At 47.7% G+C, this 22,032-nt stretch overlaps 1 protein-coding gene and 1 pseudogene across 4 annotated transcripts in view; one reads left to right on the top strand and one right to left on the bottom strand.

Annotated features, from left to right (window-relative positions):
• Positions 1-524: 524 nt before the first annotated feature.
• EFNB1 (ephrin B1) overlaps positions 525-22,032 on the bottom strand; it is a 72,022-nt gene continuing 50,514 nt past the window's right edge. For 2 of the 4 annotated variants that reach the window (XM_028716047.2, XM_028716048.2), the window contains 3 exons: positions 11,184-11,276; positions 8,270-8,398; positions 525-6,424 (listed from right to left, as the gene is read on the bottom strand). In XM_028716047.2, coding sequence (XP_028571880.2) covers positions 6,036-6,424; positions 8,270-8,398; positions 11,184-11,276 — 611 coding nt within the window. In that variant the 3' untranslated portion in view covers positions 525-6,035. The remainder of the gene's footprint in view (positions 6,425-8,269; positions 8,399-11,183; positions 11,277-22,032) is intronic. The other 2 variants (XM_028716049.2, XM_077922385.1) reach the window with 1 other exon arrangement.
• Positions 7,399-7,671, top strand: LOC114589389 (protein S100-A6 pseudogene; annotated as a pseudogene).

The raw sequence follows: 22,032 nt of genomic DNA, 5'->3' as shown, positions 1-22,032 counted from the left end.
CCACTAGAAATTGTGCAGAGCCAATTTATTTCTGAAGGGCAAGCAGGGAACCTAACAATTTCAGGGGGAAATGAACAGCATCCTAAAGGAATTTCAGCTCCAGGGAAGGCTGGAAATATTTATGAAATGGCATTCCAGCCCCATCCAAACTGGCCATCCACTTCTGCTGGGGGCGGGGGGAGAGGACTGTGACAGATGAAGGACTCCAAAATGAATCTGAAACAACCAGAGGTTTTGTTTGCCAACCCAGAGATTGCCAAATGGTCAGTGCCCATCCCATGTCTCCTCTCCTCTCACACAGAATTGTAGAATTTGAAAGGGCCCCAAGGGTCACCTAGTCCAATCCCCTGCAACACCATCTGATGATGCCCCTTTTTTTGCACTGGGACTGTTTTTTCCGCTGTGGATTCCCCGCCTGGCTTTTGGGAGGGTAGCACGCAGGCAATGACACCCCATGTTTGATGGATGAACCCTGCTAAGCCGGACTGCAGCATGACAAAATGTTTTACACCCGTTCTTGCGTGTTATTTTTTTTTTTAGGTTCTTATTTGTTTTGTTTTGTTTTTCTAAGAAAAAGCAACCAGAAAATAATCCAGAGTTTATACAAAACATCTTTACATTATATTTTTTTCCAAAAAAAGACTAGATATTTACACAAAATAAAACCTCAAAAATACAGAAAGAAATGTTCTTCTGAAGGGGCGGGGTGGGGAGAACAACAACAAAGAAACTGTTTTAGGACCCATTAAGTCAGACACACACAAAAATATCTGATCCTCCTCCTCTCCCCCATTCCCCTTTTTTATTTGGCTGCCCACAACTGGATGAGTTTGTTCCCTTTTGGACGAGGACCAAAACTAACCTTGGCATTGGACCCTCCTGCAATTGATTGCGCACAAACCAATGGCGACAAGTGATGTCAGGAAAGATCTTACTGATTATGGTGGCAAGGATCACGGACAGGAGGAGGGAAAAATTCCCTGCAAAGTCAGTTTTATGAAGGGGAACTGCCTCCCATGTCGTGGTGGACACGTACGTGTGTTTGATGTATTTCCCTCTATATGCAAAGATGAAGAATATGCAATTTCCACGGTTTTCTTACAGGAAATCAAGTTTCTCAACGTAGCACATTCAAAGAGAGTGATTTCAGTTCCATTCAGCCTGCCATTTCATACCTTCCTGTTTCTTGTTTGCCTCCCCCAACAGGATCTGCTATCTAAGAAATGTATCTATAAACCCCCCCTTTAAAAAAAAATAGCAAAAGAAAAACCCTGGCCCCCTTTTTAAAATGTCATTTTGAGTCTGACACAAACTCTCCCTGACTTGGAAAACAGTGTGATGACATGGTAAAGCCAGCCTGGATTTGGTAGTCCTTGATTTCCAAAAGTCGCTGAACAGACCCTGGGACCCCGCCTGACCTGCCAGTTAAATCAAGAAAACGGACAGATGTACTTGTCCAAGGCAGTATGATTCGAGAAACCAATTTGTGCTGCAGGGAAGGTAAGAAGCAAAATGCAAACCACAAAACCTTAGGCTGAAACCAGCATCATCCCTTCCAATCTAGACCTGGGGTTGGCATTTCCTGCAGATATTATCTACCACCCATGGATGGCCCACAGCATTTTGCCGCTTGAGGCAAAACAGAAAACAGGTGTCCCTCATGCCATCTCCTCCACTGCTGCTGGAGGCGGTTTGGAGAAGCCCCAGTGAGTGGAAGATGAAAAGGGATGGAGAGAAGCGGGGGGGGGGGCAGCAGCAGAGACGATGGTGGAGGTGGGAGAGAAGCAGAGGAGATGGGTGGGAGTGCTTCTCTGGGCTGAATCTGCTGTCCCTTCCCAGCCTGCCACCTGAGGCAACTGCCTCACTATGCCTCATGAGTGTATCAGCCCTGCTACCACCCACATTCTAAGACAGAGGGTTCTCTCCCCCCAAACAAAGACACACTGCTTTGAACAGCCTCAAAGGACCCTACATCTGTGGCACCAAGAAAGGGATTGTTTGTATTAGGAGGAAAGGAGAGATTTTCAAAAAAAGGAAGAAAGGAAGGAAGGGGGGAAAGCTTCAATTCTTTTTTTAAATAAAAAATAATAATAGCAACAACAACAACAATAATAAAAGAGACTGTTGGTTATTTGTGGAGTCCTGAGAAACCTGCCTCCTTGGCTGATCTCCACGGAGCATGCCTGAAAAAGTGCAAGGTTTACCTAAAGCCCTTACGGGGTTTCCCACCCACCAACAGCTTCCGGATCCTGCATAGAGATGGGGGGAGAGTCAGTGCATTGCGGGTGGGGGTGGGGTGAAAGGCAGGAAGAAGCCAAACTGCATTGGGCATGAAGAAGGTGCAGCTGAAGTAGCCCAACTGGGGAGACCTCAAGAGATTAGCTGGGTGTGTGATATGTGCGCCTGCTCAATTCTTCCCAAGTCCATCAAGCCTCAGATTATTGCCTTGAGCAGGAGTTTGTATCAAAAGGGAAGGAAGAGAGGGTTTAAGGGCACAGCATGCTGGCAGCTGTAACAGGGGTGGAGGGTGCCCTTCTGCGGTGTCTCCAGCTCCCTTCAAGGCCTTCTGAGACCACCTGGACTAGTCAGTTTGAAAGCAGAATCTACCTATGAAGTGGAGAAATAAGGCTTTGATGCAAGCAGGGAGGGCAGGCAGCTACAGCCTCAGGGAAGCATGGGTGCTGAGTCCATAGGTGTGATGGAGGAACGGTGTTTGTTTGTGTGTCTCTCTCTCTCCCAGAGTAGTGGGGGCAAACCAGGCCTGGAGGCGGGGGGGGGGGGGGCGTTCCTCCTCCCCTACACAAAGCAAGGCCTCTGGCATGACAAATTCAACCCAACAAATTGAGGGCAAATGGCTCTCATTTGGGGTGGGGATGCCCCCAAACCTTTAGAACATCACAGCCCAGTTGTGGATCAGGAAGATTGGGTGTGTTAGTGATCAAGTGGAATGCAGGGCTCCCCACCCATGGAAAATGTGCTAACCCATCTGGAGACATGGGACATGGGGACAGGTTGGTGGGGAGGTGTCTGTCGCCAGGCGACAAAAGGAAAAGGTTGGAGCAGGGTCTTTGATTGGCGCTTCTGCCCTGATCTGAGCACCCAGCTGGGAATGCTGGTGTGATCAGAGGAGGAGCTGAGCCCCGCTTCTAGTGCACAGCAACAGGGGCCAGGATTCCCGGAGTGCCAGCCGACCATCAAGATTTGTTCCCTCTCTTCCGCATGTGAGGCAGCCAGCCACGGGACAGGCAAGATTCCCCACTCCAACCCCCAACTCTCCTAGGGGTTCTGGAGGCCACGGCTGCGGTTCCTTCCACTGGGGATGCGCCTCAAAGTCAAGAAGTCTGACTGCAATGGGCTTCAGCTAGAAAAGCCATGTTAAGTTGGGCTCTGTCCTATTGCAATAGTATCTCATAAACTCCGTGCCCCTAACTGGATCTGCTGAAGCTTGCTGTAATGCTCTTGGTTCCGTGTTTTATTTAAAAGCCGTTCCCTCACTTGGGTAATGAACTGGTGGTGGAGAAGAAAATTCTTACCACACCCTGGGCAAACCAGAACCTCAGTGCTGTTGCTAAATGGGCTAGTGGGTGACATCAGTGATGGGCTCTCTCCCTTCCATACCATACGGTGTTTGCCTGAGGGATGACGTGGTCCGAAAGTCTGTCTTTTCCGACAGATTTTTTTTTGGGGGGGAGGTGTTGCTGGGTTTAGATACAGACCTCTTGTGAGAACGGATAAGGTGACGGCTTTCTCTCTCTCTCTCTCTCTCTCTCTCTCTCTCTCTCTCTCTCTCTCCCAGCCCCCTCTTGGCCTCAGACAACTGGCTTTTGTCACTCAAAACCATTTGAGGCTGAATCGCCCCTCCAGCCTCAAAGTTCGTCAATTCCTCTGAGCTCACTGCTTGCTGGACACAGCACGCCAGCAATGTTGGGACGCCTGAGAGAAGCGCTTTTGCACACCTCAAGGCAGCTTCTGCGGAACAGAAAATGATTAGTTGCACAGGCCTGCACATGCATCCCTTTGTTCTCACAAAATCCCTCAAAACTTAAAGCAGACTGCGTCATGTGGCATTTTAATTGGTGCCAAGAACCAGGAAGCAACGTGGTCTTCAGTGCTGGAGCCCCCTGCCTCTGAAAAAAAAAGGTTGTTAACAGTCCCTATCTGTACAACTTCCGAGAGAGATTAAGGGCTCATCCACATTTTTGCCTGACACCGTATTTTGATCGTATCATGGACCGATTTATTCCCTCAGGTCTAAGAGCTTTTCTCGCCGTTCTGTGGCTGTACCTTGTGAAAATCCGGTCTTACCCAGTGAATCAGATCTTATCAGATATGTGGAAAATCTGAAGAGGGATTTTGCTTACCTGAGCTTCAGATCAGCGGGTGAGATTGGATTTTCGCAAGGCACAGCTGTGGAACAGCAAGGAAAGCGCACAGACACAGGGGAATTAATCGGGACAAGATGCATTCCAAATAAGGGCCAAGCAAAAGTGTGGACGAGCTCTAAGAAGCAGGATGAGGACACTAGAAAGGGTAAAACAGTGGGCTTGATTCCTAATGCCTAGGGTCACTGGGTTAGAGAGCAGGTGCAGGCCTCACTGTACAGTGGTACCTCGGGTTACAGACACTTCAGGTTACAGACTCCTCTAACCCAGAAATAGTGCTTCAGGTTAAGAACTTTGCTTCAGGATGAGAACAGAAATTGTGCTCCGGCTGTGCGGCGGCAGCTGGAGGCCTCATTAGCTAAAGTGGTGCTTCAGGTTAAGAACAGTTTCAGATTAAGAACGGACCTCCGGAACGAATTAAGTATGTAACCAGAGGTACCACTGTATTGGTTTTTCGTCCATGGAAAACGGAAGTGCTGAACTTTGTGATTCTGCTTTCCTTGCGGCAGCAAAACACGCCTTGCAAGCCAGTGGCTCAGATCTCCCTGAACGGACCCTGCACAGGTGGAAGGTGGCAGCCCGTGTCTCGGACAAGATACAAGGCAGCAAGATACTAGGTTGCCTAACAGCCTGGAGGTGAGGGCTCTTTCCTGTTAAGGTTCCTTTCCTGTTCGTTACAGAACCTGGGCCTCTTTGTTTGTCTGTCTCTCGCTGACTACTGCAGACCTTTATTTTAATTTTTTTAATCTTTTTTCTGTTTTCTAAACTAAAAATAAAGAAGACAGACCTAAACCGGAGAGAAATGGGGGGAGAGAGAGAGAGATGCTCCGAACGTCCAAGAGCAGAAGCCCAAAATGGCAAAGAGGGTCATTGGAGGAGAGGGGTGGATGCCTGTTTCCAGGGCCCTGGTGCAGCTCCCGGCTGGGGGAGTTATGTGTGTAGCAAATAGTTAAAAGAAGCTTGGGAGGCTGGCAGCAGCGACTCTGAGTTCCAACATTCCGCAACTTCAAAAGGAAGTTACAAAAAAGTTAAATGTCGCAGGAGAAAGTCAGGACCAGACACCCCCCCTCGCTTCGCAGGTTCTCCATCTTTGCCACACAGCTCCCTTTCCCAACTTATCCTGGAGACCAGGTTTAAGGACAGCTGACCTGGTGTGCACAAACACACACACATTTACACCCCGCCCTGAGAACACCTGAAGTCATAAAAGCTTGGAGTAGTGGAATCAAAAACAAAAAGGGGAAAGAGTAAGTGACGGCGACGGCAACGTTCCCTGGACATGTCCGAAGAGCGAGGGAAAAGGCACAAAGCCCAAGCACGGACAGTGGTACGTGCTGGGGGGAGGGTGGCGGCGAAGACCTCGGCACTCCCGAGGCAGGAGGGTCTGCTGGCGAGGTCCTTCTTCCTCCTCCTCCTCCTCCTCCTCAACTACAAAATCTCCGAACTACAAAACTAAATTACTGGAGAAGAGGGAGAAGGGCGTGAGGGGCAAGGGTGCTCTGCACTTCACCGTGGCAGCGGGTGGACCGCCTCCCGCCCTCTGCCGTGCAGTGCAGTCGCAAGCACGTTTCGAGCAGGAGGGGTTCCTGGCAGAGGCCGCCCTGCCCCCCTGAGCCCCAGTCTCAAGAAAGCATTTCCAAGGCTGCTGCTCCCTCAAACCTTGTAGTAAATGTTTGCCGGGCTCTGCGGGGGCATCTCCTGGACGATGTAGACGGGGTGCCCGTAGTCCCCGCTCACTTTCTCGTAGTGAGGGCAGTAGTTGTTCTCTGTAGTCCGCAAGGGGATGATGATGTCGCTGGGCTCCGAGCCGCCGCTGCCGCCGCACTTGGGGCTGGCCAGGGTGCTGAGCGACAAGGCCTGCGCCCGCTGCTGCGTATGCTTCCGGTGGCGCTTGCGCAGCTTGATCAGCAGGACCACGAGGAAGATGATGATGAGGATGAAGATCACGCAACCCGCCCCGATGGCGGCGAAGACAGCCACCTTGGAGCTGAAGAAGCCATTTCCCGGGCTCTGGCCATCCTGGCCGTCCTGGTTGACGTGGTCTGGGGGTGCGAGGGGAGGAAAGAGAAAGATGGGGGGAAGGAAACTTTGGTGAATTGGCTCTGGGCTTGGAAGAGGTTTCTAGAGCAGCAATCAACCTAAATCCACTAACCAAACAAAATTAACCTTAGCTATCTTTAAAAGAAGCTGGACTTATTTCGAACCGAATTCATAGTTTTATTATAAAGTAGCATGAAAAAATGCAAGCTCTGATACCCTTAACAAAGTTTTGTTAAACACAATGGGGGAGGATATGTGGCTTTTTGACATGGGAAGGGTTTGTGTGCCAACATCTCATTCCAGTATCTTTTTAAAGGGCTGAAGTGATCCATCAGTTACAATGTAGAGTGCAATTTTAAAACTAATCCTCTGCTACCTAATTGTTGGAGGGGATGTAATAAACTCAGTACAGGCATCCCCTCCCCACTAATCTGCATCCTATTATGTTTCAAAACCTCCAATTAATCATGGAATTGTAGAACTGCAGAGTCAGAAGGGACCCCACAGGTCATCTAGACAAACCCCCTGCAATGCTAAAGGATCACAGGATTGTGTGTTGGCAGTAGGCCACAGTCAAAGGGGCTGCAAATTTGTTGTGCTGGATTCGATTTGGGATCTTGCAATTTTGACGAGCTCATGTTTGTTTTTCTTTTAAAGGAAAGGAAGTTACTAGTTGTCATGATTATTTGCGTGTCATTATATTACAGTTTGTCAACAAAACTATTATGTATTACCCACCCTTGTTTCTCAAGAAGAAAAGGAAAAGGAATGAAAGAAAATAAAATAAAATGGCATGGGGGTGGGGAAGGATCATATAAAATTCTATAGTGCTGTGAATGAAGTAAAAGGAAACTTAATTGTCATTTCCATTGTCATTTTTTTTTATGCTTGTGAGAACTAGTATCTTCCTTTCCTTTAAAAAAGACTGATCACTTTCCCCTTCTTTTCCTGCCACCCAGCACCAAGCCCCTCTTGATTTCACACCACGGCACACCCTCTTGACCAAGCTACTGGTTTCCTGGTTGCCGCTTTGCACAAATATTAAGGCAAGGAAGGCAGTAAGAACGCTCTAAATAGGGAGGAGCTGATCCAGAAAGCGTGTAGCATTGAAATGAAACTGAGGGAGGCAGAGATCCAAGGACTGATGGAAGATCCGGACTGCAACAGGGACCAAGAGGTGAACTTCCTGGCACACGTCACTTTCCTGGGTGCCTTGGCAATGATTTATAATGAAGCTTTGTGTTCGTAAAAGTGGGTCCCAGTGGTGTCATGGTTTGACGTCCAATAAAATGTAAGTTTTGAAAAGTTGTTTTTAAAAGATGAAGACGACCCCTTCCTGAAACCATGGAGAGTCACTGCTGCCAGTCCATGTAGACAAGATGGAGCTAGATGGATCAAGACTGTGACTCTATACCAAGGCAGCTTCCTATGCTCCTATTTAAATCGGGTCTTTATTCATGAGGACTGGAGCCTTATTTTTAAAAGAAGGGTCATGGCGAAAGCAGCTGTCTCTATTCCTATGAAGAAGTAGCTCAGTTATTTTGTGAACAGACAACGTACATACAAATGACTCTGTGGACTATCACATAAGTGCTGCTTTGGAAACTAGAGGCAGACAGACCCAAACTGACCGTGCTGAAGATCCTAGTGGGCAAAACCTGTATTTTCATAACTTTATACTTGCAAGGGGCTGGGTGTTTCCAGGAATGAGTACTTTTGTTTCATGGAAGCACTGCACCATGGGGTGCATAGTCTGAAATATCTCCCTGCATCATGGGATTTATAGTCTCAAACATTTCCCTGCATTGTGGGGTTCATGGTCTGATTCCTACGCTCCTGCTCTGTACCTGGCTTCCCAGGGTCCTCCACAGGTGGGAGCCGGTTGCGTGGGCTCTGTGTGGCAATTTTGACTGTATTGTCAGAGTCCTTGCTGGGCCGGCTGGTCGTCAGCTGCTCAGGCATCACAGCATTCGGATCTAGGTACAAAGACAGAAAAAATTGGGATGATAAAACTGGGCCCAGAAAGAGGACATAATCTCTCTTGCTATGCACCTGGTCCTTTGGGAGGTGAGTACCAGGCTGGATTATTTTATCAGCAGAGGAGCATGCAAGGTTAGAGCATGCAAGGTTAGGTTGCTGCTGGGTGTCATAGATCAGGGAAGTCAAGCAGGCAATATAGATCAGGGAAGTCAAGCAGGTGGCATGCACTTAAGAGGTGGAAGGAATCCATACAACACTAAAGGATAGGAGTCTGACTTTTGAGTTTGACCTGCCACTCTAAAATCACGTGATTCTATGGCCTCTGTACTTCTAGTCCTCATGATTGCATATTCAATAGCTTGGAGGGCTGTGCAATGTCTGTGAAGGTTTCAAAGCCCCAAAAAGCAACGGGGACTGATTCATTTGGTCTGAATTCTGGGTTCTTAGTGTGCATGCCATGCCTCATACACCGGTGGCTATATTCCCTTCCCTACTCGGTATATCAAGCAAAATCTCACTGAACTACCAACTTTCATTTCAACCTGTTAAAAAAGAAAAAAAAAGTTTCAACGATTGATCCTTGGAAGTCAATGTGTACCCATGAAGCTGAATCATAGGGTTGGAAGGGACCCCAGGGGTCATCCAGCCCAACTCCCTGCAATGCAGGAATTGCAGCTAAAAAATTCCTAACAGGTGGTCATCCAACCTCTGGTTAAATACCAACAATGAAGGAGAGTTCACAGTTCTGGCAATGAAATTAGGTTTTGGTGCAAGCCCAAATATCCTGAGCCACAGTGCTCTCAAGCCCATGGACTTCCGAGTTGGTGGGACCCTCTCTTCTGAAGGAGGCAGGGTTTCCAGACAAGGGGGTGGGGAACAGAGGTGGTGCAGGCAGCACTGGGAAAAGTCTGGTGTCTAGCGGCAGATCTGATTGCATGCGGTTTCCACTTGGCAGGTCATCTGGTTCCTCTGCCCTCTTTTCTTTTTTGAGGAGCAAGACAATTTCTCTGCTATTTCAGAAACTGTTGCGGTCTCGCCTCCCTGCCTCCTCAGTGTCCCCTGAGCCTGAGCAAAGGGAGTGTCAGAGAAACAGGAATCTGGTTTTTTGGCTCCTGCAACTGCAGCTGATACTCTAAACAATGAAAGAACACAAGAAGAGCCTGCTGGATCAGGCCGGGGGTGGGGGTGGGGGGCATCTAACGCAGAATCCACTTCTCACAGCAGCCAGGCCCATTATGGGAACCCTGAAAGAAAGATATGAGCACCCTTCCCTCCTGTGGTTTCCATAGCAGCATAGTAATGTAAGAAGAGCCCATCTAGTCTGGCATCTTGTTCTCACACTGGCTGCCCAAAAGCCTAGTATGTGAAACCCACAAGAGGGATCCGAGCACAAGAGCATTCCCACTCCTGCGGTTTCCAGGAACTTATATTCAGAAGCACTGCTGCCTCCAACAGCGGAGGCGGAGGAAAGCCATCGTGGCAAGCAGCCATTGCTAGCCCTTCCCCCCATGGATTTGTATTTTAGAGCCATCTAAGGAGGTGGGCATCACCGCTTCCTGTGGGATGGAGTTCCCTGGTTTAACTATGTGCTGTGTGGAAAAGTACATGCAGGTCCCCCTATCCGCCCGCTTGTTAGCCGCAAACATAAACACCCAAATATCGCTCTATACACACAGCAGATTCAGATATTTGAACAGCCAGACCTTTGCCCACTTCCTTACTTCCTTGCTTCTTAGTTGGCAGAAGCCATTTTCAGGCAGAACCCACAAGGAGGGAGGGAGGGAGGACGCAAGATCGGGTGAATCAGGGAGCAGGAGAGCTAAGGCAAATCGTTTCTTTCCCCTTTCTCTCTCTTTTGCTGGTTGGCTGCAGCCATCTTAGAAGTCTTCAGTCAAAATACTCTGAGCCTCCTCTTAAGCCAGTAAATAAATGCAGCCAGTGAAGAAGAAGAAGGGAGCACAGGGTTGGGGGAAGTGGGGGGCAGCGGCTGCCTCGTCCTCCTCACCTGCCTGCTCAGAGTGGAAGACTGAATCTGTTCCAGATTCCAAAGTCCGGAGGGAGGAAAGCCTTCAGCTGCTGGTGGGGGCCCTGTTGCTTTGCCTTTTACACATAACTGCCCTTCAATTGCTGCTAGTTTACTGTGTGGCTTTAGCTGTAATCTCCCTCACTCTTGCGAGGTATTCCTCAGATTCCCCAGAGGGCAGGTATGCGCAATACAAACAGAACAATTAACAAAATGAGGTCTTCCTTAGGACACCTTGGACACATGCATTAAGGCAGAAGCTCCCACCGACTCCTCAGTATTATTATTAATATTGGTATTTGCATTCCTAATTGGCTGCTTACATTTGAGCAGGGTGGGTGGGTTTACAAGCATGCACTGTTTTCGGAAGGAAGGAAGGAGCCCTTCTTCCCAGCAACTTTCTCAATCGAAGTTGTGCCTTCAGAAGGAGAGGAGAAACCAGCAGAGCTACCACCCCAGAAGCCCCAGCAGTGCAGATTCCCTTCCTCGGAGCTGGCTGTGGAGGCACCCCGCAAGGATGCTGCAGGATAGAGCGGCCTGCAGACTGCCCTCTTCCCTTGTCCACCAGAAAAGCCCTTGCATGCATGTTAAACCGCCCTGTTTTATAGAATCACAGAGTTGGAAGGGATCCCCAAGGGTCATCTAGTCCAACCCCCTGCAAGGCAAGAACCAGGTGCACACAGCCAGTCCCGAGGACCAATTCTTGACCAAGTTCCCGAACCGCAGGAGAAATCGCATGTAAAGGCTTGGCAACTCACCCTGGCCCACTTTCATTATGATCTTCATGGAGCCTGTCTGGCAGACCCCGCCTTCCCGGTTCTCCAAACCCTCCAGAGACCCATTGGATGTAGCTGCAAAGCAAGAGGAGATTAAGTAAGGGTTAAGGTGATGCTACACACCCCACCCACCCATATTATTACTAAGTCAGATTTGTTCGTTTGTTTACTTCAGAATTTATACACAACTTTCTTGCTTTAAAAAACTCTCAAAGGGGTTTACAAACCCATAATAACACCATCAGGGAAAAGAACCTTAAAAGTGACTCTTGAAATTCTTTCAAAGCATAAAATCAACAGTTAGCTGAAAACAGAATTAAAAATATCCCTCTACATTTTACAAAATTAAGTTGCCTTGCCTAAACAAAAAATGTTGCAAAGTGTATAGGTTCTACCACACTAAAAGAACAAATTCTCACATTATGTGACAGCTGTAACAGTGCCAGTTCCGCCGATTGAAGTGGTCAAGTATGTGGGATATGGTGATCTCACAGGTAAACTGGTCCCCAATTCTTAAGGACTTTATATATTAATAGTAACACCTTGAACTCAGCCCAGTAGGAAAAACTCCACATAGAGTACATAACTAGAAATGATCAGCCATGCGTTAGAGAAATTGCACATTACTGACTCATTCATCCACAAATGGTGGTGTTAAAAGTGGCAATGCCCCAAAGTCTTTTTGTTTTAGGAAAAAGCTTTTTTTGTGAAACATGCCTTATCACAAAACAAAATATCCCTTTGGATGCCAAAATAGCACCTCTATTGTACTACTCAGAAACGTCTCAACAATTTCCCCATAAGGATCTCATTGCTCATCTGATCGACTGCTGCACAGCTTACTATTTCATGGTATTGCACAACAGAATTGTATAGTTGGAAGGGACCTCAAGGGTCATTGACTCCAACCCCCTGCAATGCAGGAACCAAAGCAAAATGCAGACCTGTTTGCAATCAATCAACGCACCTGCAATGCAGGAAAACATGGTTATGGGCCTCTGAGAACAGAACTGGTGGAATGATACCTTATCTTAACAACTGAAATGTAATTAAATAGGCATTTGGTGCTTCTGCGGCAGGTGGGGTGGTTGAAAACGGATTGTTGCTTCTTGCATAAATATGGGGAAATAACAATAATTTAAAAATTGGGGGGGGGGGGAGATGGTGCAAAGGAAGGAGAGATCTCAGGTATTGATCTCTTGCAGGTGACACCCAAGGAGGCACTGCATGGGGCACAGAGACGCTCACAGGTGTGGTGTGCAAAGGGAGAGGAGGTGTGGCAGTGGCACTGGCGCTCCAGGGAAAGGTGGATTTCAAATGGTACACCCAAGGGTCATCTAGTCCAACCCCCTGTAATGAAGGAACCACAGCTAAAAATCCCTGACAGGTGGCCACCCAACGACTGCTTAGAAACCTCCAGTTTCATAAAAATTGTTTTCTAAAAAAAAGAAAAACCCACAGGTAAAACACAGAAAACGAAAAACATGTAAAATATAACAGTTCAAAAGTAACTAAACCACAACAGAATCGAGAAGATCAATTTATTGAAATAACGTTAGTAAAAACAGCAAAGCACTATTAAAATGCCCTTTCCTTAAAAAGCAGTCAGTTCCCATAAGCCCAGAAGAAGGGCTTTGCCTGCTAGCAGAAGGATAGCCAGGAGGGAGCCAGCCTGGCTTCTCTAAGGAGGGAGATCCTAAGTTGCGAGGGAGTAGTCACCAAGAAGGCCCTGTCCCACATCCTCACCAATCATGCCTGTGAGAGAGGTAGGTCTGAGAGAAAAGTCGCCTCCAAAAATCTAAAAGCCCAGGCAGATTCATGAGATACCCTGCTTTCCAGATATAGGTCATAACTATTCCTTTGAATTGTGGCCGGGAGCAGACTGGTAGCCATTGGAACTGTTGCAACAAGGGAGCTGTCTGCTCCCTATAACCAGCCCCAGTCAGTTTCTGAGCACTTTTCAAAGGCAGTCCCACATAGAGTGTGTCACAGTAGTCCTGATGGAATGCAATTAAAGCATGGGCCAATTCAGATATCTCCAGTTAACTAGGGCACTGAAGCAGATGGAGTGTCAGGCACTTGGGGTGGGGTGGGGTGGAAATCTGGGTTCAAATCAGAATCTTGTTGGGATACCTTAAGGTGTAGGAAAGTGATTTTAAAAAAACCAAAACAAATCAAAAACCCTGCAATCCATTACAGGCGGCAACCATTTTTGCACGTGTGACATCCACTGATGCATACATCGCTTTCGGTCCTGGAAGGGGGCGGAACTGGGTTACGCGAGACCACTGATGCACGCAACGACCTGGAACGCAACCCCCGCAAAACACACAACCCCAACCCCAACTCATGCTTGCATTCACAATCAACAGCATACACACATCCATCAAAATTTGCACATGCAGGTCAATATATATGCCATCCGAAAATGAATCCCAATGGTGTCTAAGTTCGTTGAAATGCAGCAAAAATACAAGAAAGAGCTTTTCTTAAAATAATAAAAAAAAAGCAACCAACCACTCGGTCAGCTTTCAATATTATTGTCCGTACTCTCCAGGCTCCAGCAAATGCATCCCAGACACAGAACTAAGGGTGGGACTGCGCAGGGAGGAGGAGGAGGAGGAGGAGGAGGAAAGGGCCAGTAGAGGCATACAACTGGAATGGAACCCCCAAGGGCAATCTGGTTCAACCCCCTGAATCACTGGAATCACAGCTAAGGATTCCTGGCAGAAGTGCATCCAATCTCTCTTTCGAAAATAGAATTGAGTTCTGCTCATGGGCTTCCCAGTGGGGCACCTGGGTGGCCAATGTGAGAACAGGATGCTGGACTAGGTGGGCCTCCTTTGGTCTGAACCAGCAATGCTCCTCTCCATGGTCTTTTGGTGCTGATTACCCACTAATGCAGGGGGTTGGACTAGATGGCTCTTACCTTCCAATCCCACCATTCTATGATTCTAAGAAGAACTCCACTATATGTTAGCAGAAACTGACCTGTAGCTTTCTGTGGAACAACCTTGACCATTGTATTATGGTGCCCAAAGTTTAACTTGCACACAATCACTGCTAACTCTGACATCCTTTGTAAACCCACCAGTTTTCCAAAGTGGTATAATTGCAGAACAGAGGGCAGCTCAACTCTCTGTCACCCCTCTCCCCTCCACAATCACAAGTCCAGACCGGAGCAACCCAGACGGAATCTCTCGTTCTTGATAGACTGGACGGAGCCACCATCCACAGACCGCAGACCTCCTGGTTCAGGGAGGCAGGACTAAAACCACAATGCCAGTGCGGTCGACAAAGGCTCCTTCTCTGATTACAAGCTCATCTGCTCAGTGCCCAGGGAGGGAGAGGCAGAGAAGGAGGGTCACAGAGAACTGGAGAAATGGAGTGGTTCCACCAATATGGACTCCTTCCAAAAGATTTCCCAGACAGAAGTCAGATCTCGACCAAAGATCTGAGTGGTAAGCAGGACTCCCTAGCTGGGAGCAACAGAGAGAGATCAGTTGCTGTTTTGCTCAAAGCAACGAAGTACATAAGAGCTTGCTGAATCAGGCCACTGACCCACCTAGTCCAGCATGCTGCTCTCACAATGGCCAAACACACCAAGAACCTAGGAATCAAGATAGGCTGCCTCTGGACCTGGAGGTTGCATAAGAACATCAGAAGGGTCCAGCTGCTGGATCAATGACCCATCTGCTCCAGCATCCTGTTCCCACAAATACCTTAATGGGAAATCCATAAGCAGGATTTAAGCACAAGAGCACTCTCCCCACCCCCGAAACCAAGGTCTCCAGAAATTGGTATCCAGAAGCATTGCTGCCTCCTACGATGGAGGCAGAACATAGCCATCATGGCTAGTATCCACCAGTAGCCCTCTCCCCCATAAATGTGCCCATTCCTCTTTTATAGCCATCACTGCCTCCTGTGGAAGCAACTTCCAAAGGTTAACTATGTGCTGTGCCAAGAAGGACTTCCCTTTTATCTGTCCTAAACCTTCCAACATTCAGCTTCATGGATGTCCACGAAGTTCTAGTGTTATGAGGGGGCAAAGAAAAAAAAATTTTCCATGCCATCCATAAGCTTATAAACTTCTATAATGTTGCCTCTTATTTGCTTTTCTCCAAAATGATCATTTGGGTTGCCCTTTTCTAAACCCTTTCCAACTCCACTATTTGCTTTTTGATATGAGGTGAAAAGAAATGTGCACAGGATTCCAGATTCACCCCCAGAGCTCCCCTCCCCACCCTGCCCTACCCAATAAAGATGGGATCCGTTCCGGAGCCCCATTCGCAACCTGAGCAGAACGCAACCCGTGCCTGCGCTTGCACAGGTCGCAATTCGCTGCTTCTGCGCATGCGTGTGACCTCGTTTTGAGCGTCTGTGCATGCACGAGCAGCACCTGAAACAAACGTAACAAGAGATATGACTGTATTCAGAATAGTGGTCTGCATGCCCTACCCATTAACGAAGGTAACGACACAATAAAACTCAGGACAGTAGCAGTTGTTTGCACATGTATCCCAAAAATGAGTGTGTGAAAAAATAAATATATACACTGATCTAATCTTGCAGCAAAAAAAAAAAAAAAAGGATAGACACCAATGAACGTTGCATTGAAATTACATTTATGCATTTATATTTTATTTATAATTGTATCTATATTTGTATTTTTATATAACTTCTATTTAGCTGTGATTCTTGCATTGGATGGGGTTGGACTAGATGGCCCTGGGGGGTCCCCTTCCAACTCTACAATTCTACGCTTCTATGACCTCAGAAGGTGGTGGCCTCTCCTTACTTGGATGTTTTTAAGCAGGTTAGATGGCCATCCATTGGGGATTCTTTGGCTGTGATTCCAACACCGCACATGTTGGACTACGTGACCTGGGGGGGGGGGGTCCCTTCCAACAATTCTATAATTCTAAATCTAACAACAAACAACAACAACAGCATAAGCAATTGCTTTATAAGGTCATTCGGGTGGAAAACAGTAGCTGGGGGAGATGGGACGGTGGATTTCTACCATAATTGGCTCACTGCTAGAGCTTCACAGTTTAGCTTTTTTGCTGGACGTTTTTCCTAGTGGCGGAAAAAGGCAGCTCTTCTTGCTAGACACTTCTGTTAGAGAACGCACTTTTAAGTTAGAGGTTGAGATAAAGGACGAAGGCTCCTGAAGGCAGGTAGGGCATTCTTCTTCTTTTTTTAAGGCTACAGCGCAAGGCATGAAATGAATTCTAGCCAAATCACATGGGTCACTTCTCTTCACTTTCCCTGCTTGGAAGCACCGGGGTGATAATTCTTCTAGACACGGAAAGCGCACAGGGCAGAGGCAGAAGCGGGAGGGAGTGCGCTGGGCCACACAAAGCATGGACATCAGCACTGTTGATGCCTGAACTCGCAGAGCTGGAAAAGGTTCGGAAAAGGGCAACTGAGATGATCGAGAGGATGGAAGAATGCCCATGTGGGGGGAAGGTTGCAGCATGCGAAGAAAGACTACAGCGTATGGAGCTTTTCAGTTTAGAGAAAAGGTGCTGGAGAGGCGACATGACAGAAGCTTATACAATGATGACCGGCCTGGAGAAAGTGGAGGGAGAGAAGCCCGCCCACCCACCCACCCTCGCGCAGCTGCTTCCTAAAACTGCAACTCATGGACATCCAATGAAGCTGAATGTCAGAAGATTCAGGACAGAGAAAAGAAATCACTTACTCGCGCATAAACTATGGAAGTTGCTCCCGCAAGAGGCAGTGGTGGCCACCAAGCCGGATGTCTTGAATAGAGGATTAGACAAATTCATGGAGGAGGGGAGGGCTATCAATGGCTCCTAGCCACAGTTGCTAGGCTCTGCCTACATGGTCAGAGGCAACAATGCTTCTGAACACGGGTTGCTGGAAACTGCAGGAAGGGAGAGGGTGCTCTTGGGCTCAGATCCTGCTTGTGGGTTTTCCATTGGGGCATCTGGCTGGCCCCTGTGAGAAGAGAGTTCTGGACAAGATAGGCCATTGGACTGATCCAGCAGACACTCCTTATGTTCTCACAAAGAAACCTGCTAAGTAAGCATCATGCTATCATCCACAGAAGCACTTTTGCCTCCCAAGAACTACATTAACGAGTAAGAACATACTACCTGTTTTATTTTATTGCATATGTATGTAGCCCTCCAGGGACGCGGGTGGCACTGTGGGTTAAACCACAGACCCTAGGACTTGCCGATCAGAAGGTCGGCAGTTCGAATCTCCGCGACGGTGTGAGCTCCCGTTGCTCGGTCCCTGCTCCTGCCAACCTAGCAGTTCGAAAGCACGTCAAAGTGCAAGTAGATAAATAGGTACCGCTCAGGCAGGAAGGTAAACAGCGTTTCCGTGCGCTGCTCTGGTTCACCAGAAGCGGCTTAGTCATGCTGGCCACATGACCCGGAAGCTGTACGCCGGCTCCCTTGGCCAATAAAGCGAGATGAGCACCACAACCCCAGAGTCGGCCACGTCTAGACCTAATGGTCAGGGGTCCCTTTGCCTTTTATGTAGCCCTCCTTTTTTCCTCCAAGGAGCTCAAGGTGGTGCACATGTTTCTCTTCCTCCTTTCATCCACACAACAATCCTGAGAGGTAGCTTAGGCCAAGAGGCAGAGACTTGCCCCCAAGGTCACACTCAGTGAGCTTCATGGTGGAGTGGGGATTGGAACCCTGGTCTCTCCCAAGTTCAAGCCGGACACTCTAAGCACTACACCACTTGGGTACCACATAAGAACATCAGAAGAGCCTGAATGGCCCATCTAGTCCAACACCCTGTTCTCACAGTGGCCAACCAGATGCCCCAATGGGAAACCCACAAGCAGGATCCGAGCATAAGAGCCCAACTCCTTTCCTATGGTTTCCATAAAAATGCAAGAGGTTGGATGGCCATCTGTCTGGATTATTAACTGTGATTCCTGCATTGCATGAGGTTGGGCTAAGTGACACTTGGGTCCCTTCCAACTCTACAATGGTGCCATTCCATGAGTGCATCAGTGCAGACTTGCACAGTCCCTCCTCCCCACACACTCAGCGAAACTAAAACTTTGGGGTGGGGTTTGCGTGTGTTATTTCCATCTTTCAAAGCAAAATGTGATCTGGGCAGGTTGGAAGATTTGGAACGTAGAACGCTTGGCGAAAGATAAAATGTAAGGGGGCTCTTAAACAGTAAGCTTTGGACAAAATTAAGCATTCTGAGCTGCCTCCCAGGTTCCCTTTAGCAGGTCTCTGTTATGATTTGGGCTCCAGCGCACCATTAACGTGCCGTGGCTGCAGCAAAATCCAAGCTGCTGGCCTTTTTATGGGGCTAAATGACTCTTGCAGCTGTGCAAGCTGTCTGGGTACTTTTAAAGGCGCAGGTAGAGCAGAGGCAAAACTCCACACATCTTTCCCTTTCCTTTGCATTCAGATCAAACCCAACAAAATCATTAAGTAAATCATATGAAATTCTTTCTGAGTTTAGGTCCTACAAGAAATCTGTACCAAAACAGCTGGGGGGAAAGGTATTTCAGACAGGAAATTCCTTTGGGCTCCCGGACCCAAGAAAATAAGAAGAGATTGCTGGATCAAGCCAATGGCCCATCCAACCTGTTCTCACAATGGCCAAATGGCCCAAGGAATCTAGGTAGACTGCCACTGGACCTGGAAGATCCATAAAAAGAAAGGAAGAGCCTGCTGGATCAGGCCAATGGTCCATCAAGTCCAGCATCCTCTTCTCACAGTGGCCAACTAGATGCCCCAGTGGGAACTCCACAAGCAGGATGCGAGCACTAGAAATCATGGCATCTAATGAAGCCGAATATTGGAAGATTCAGGACAGATAAAAGGAAGTCCTTCTGAGTTAATGTATGGAACTCACTTCCACAGGAGGCAGTGATGGCTACCAACCAAGAGGATTGGGCAAATTCATGGAGGAGAATCACACTATCGATGGCTATGCTCTGCCTCCAAAGTCAGAGAGAAAATAAAATGTTTCTGAATACCAGTTGCTGTAAACCACAGGAGAGGAGAGGGCTCTTGTGCTCAAATCCTGCTTGTGGGTTTCCTCTTGAGGCATCTGGCTGGCCACTGTGAGGACAGGGTGCTGGACCAGATAAGCCATTAGCCTGATCCAGAGGGCTCTTCCTTTAAGCAGTGTCTTCTGCTTTGCCCGTTTTAAAGCGTGTTCAACAATTCATTTCCTGGGCTAGATTCAGACATTTGATAGTTTAAATGCCATGCTGACCGTTTTCATAGAACATCAGCCTGCAAGCTATTTAATTAAATATAAATACACTACATTTCCTCACCAGTTGGACTTCAAACACCCTGATGGGCACTGACATTTGCATCTGCCTTCAGGAGCCTTCATCCTTTATCTCATCCAACTGAATATTTAAGGGGGGGGTGCGTGCAAGCAAATACTTTTTCTTGGTGATTTAGCAAATTTTTCATTTCCATGTTCTGCATCAGTTCCAATTGCGTTTCTACATTCTGCAAGGCACCCTGGGAATTTTACCAAAAGGCATTGCAGTCCATTTGGAAAGGACCGTGGCCTCTCAGCTTAGGAACCAGAGATGCTCAAAATGCATTTCAGCACAGACAGATTATTTCTTAGGCAGAAATAATAAGATGAAAAACTATATGATGGGGGACACCTCCCTTGACAGCAGCACAGGTGGAAAGGATCTGGTGGTCTTAGTAGAGACTACAAGCTTCACATGAGTCAACAGTGTGATGCAGCAGCAAAAATGGCTCATGCAATCCTAGGCTTGATCAACAAAAGTTTAGTGTCCATATGAAGGGAACGAATAGCAACCTATTCTGCCTTGGCCACACACCACCTGGAGTCCTATGTACAGTTCTGGGCACCCCGCTTTAAGGAGGATACTGACAAGCTGTGCAGAGGAGGGCAGCCAAGAGTTGGAAAGGACCCCAAGAGTCATCTAGCCCAACCCCCTGCAATGCAGAAATCACATCTCATGAATACCTGACAGGTGGCCGGCCATCTGACGTCTGCTTAAAATCCTCTAAGGAGGAGAGTCCATGACCTCCTGAGCTTGTGTGTTCCGCTATTGAACAGCTATTACCCTCAAAAAGTTCTTCCTAGTATTTAGTCAGAATCTCCTTTCTTGCAATTTGAATCCATTGGTTTTGGTCCTCCCCTTTAGAGCAGAAGAAAACAAGTTTGCTCCACCTTCCACATGACAGCCCTTCAGATATCTGAAGACAGAGACCTTTAAAAAGAAGAAGGGGGCAGCTTTCCAAACTCTTTAAAATCCTGCAGTTTGCTTTTATCTTATTTTGTGGTATCTGAATGCTTATTTGTTTTCCGGTAATTTTCACTTCTGGAAAGCTATGCCGGGAACCTCTTGAAGGGGGAGGGGATCCAAAATAAACTAAAAACCGGGGCGAGAGGGAGTGCTTTTCCTCAAAAACCTCGGTATCTCGCAAAGCAAAGCCTTCGCAGAAGTTCAAGGTGGTGTCAGCCAGAACATCTCGTTGCAGGGTGCATTGTTTGGGGCCATGTTCAGAAGGGCAGGGAACTGGGAAAGAATAACAGAACTGAAGCGTGGGAAGGGATCTCCAAGGGTCCTCTAGTTGAACCCCTCCACACACAATACAGGAATCCCAGCTCAAAAATCCTGACAGATGGCCATCCGACCTCTATTTAGAAACCTCCAAGGAAGGAAAGAGCACCACCTTCCCGGCAGGCTTAAGCTTCGTGGTTCCCTTTCAGGAACTGACCACCGGACAGACGTCCAAATCAAGCATCCTCTCACACTTGATCGTCTTGGCTCCGTGCGCTCACTGCAACTTGCCAAGACCTTCACATTTCTTTTCAAGGAAGCAAATTAAAAAGAAAAATCCTCTCCCTTGCCTCCTTGCCTAACACCTTGGAGAAAAGAAGCCTTTTAATGAAAGCCGTTTAGCATTCAGAAGCTTGATGTTTCAGGGACTCCAAGAGGATGGGGAGAAAATGTCACGTGAGGCTTTTGCAGGCCTTGCCGGTTGTTTGGAAATCCAAGCTCCAAGCAATGAAAGAAGAAGGAAGAGGAAGATGCGCCCCCAAACATGAGAACATAAAAAGGGCCTGCTGGATGAGGCCAACTAGTCTAGAAAACTGTTCCCACAATGGCCAGATACCCCTAAGAGCCTTGAAATCTAGATAGACTGCCCCTGGGACTGGAGGTTCTGGAAGAACACAGGGAAAAACTTGTCTGCTGGATCAGGCCAATAGCCCATCTAGTCCAACATCCAGTTCTCAGTCCCCAAACAGAACCTCCAAAGGTAGACCAACAAGCAGGACATGAGCACAACAGCTCTCTTCCCTCCTGTGGCTTCCAGCCACTAGGATTCAGAAGCATTGTGGTCGATAGCCCTCTCCTCCTCCATGAATTTGCCTAATCCTCTTTTAAAGCCATCTATGCTGGTGGACATCACTGCCTCCTGAGGTTAGGAATTCCAGAGTTTAACTCTGCGCTGCAGTGAGAAGGGACATTCCTCTATCTGTCCAGAATCTTTCCATATTCAGCTTCATGGGATGTCCACCAGTTCTAGTGTAATGGGAGCTGTTTGATAGTGGAATGCACTCCCTCAAGATGCAGTGGGCTCTCCTTCATTGGAGGCTTTTAAGCAGAGGTTGGATGGCCATCTGCCAGGGCTTGTTGATTCCTGCATTGCTGGGGGCTGGACTAGATGGCCCTTGGTGATCCCTTTCAACTCTACAATATTCTATGATTCTATGAGAAAGGAGTATTTTATAAACTTCCATGCATAATTTTATAAACATCTATTGTGTCCCCTCTTCCTCACCTTTTCTTTAAGTTAAAAAGTCCGAAAAACTG

Source organism: Podarcis muralis, chromosome Z (assembly GCF_964188315.1).
Source record: "Podarcis muralis chromosome Z, rPodMur119.hap1.1, whole genome shotgun sequence".
NCBI classification, from domain to species: Eukaryota; Metazoa; Chordata; class Lepidosauria; order Squamata; family Lacertidae; genus Podarcis; species Podarcis muralis.
This window is presented reverse-complemented; position numbering and strand designations above follow the sequence as displayed.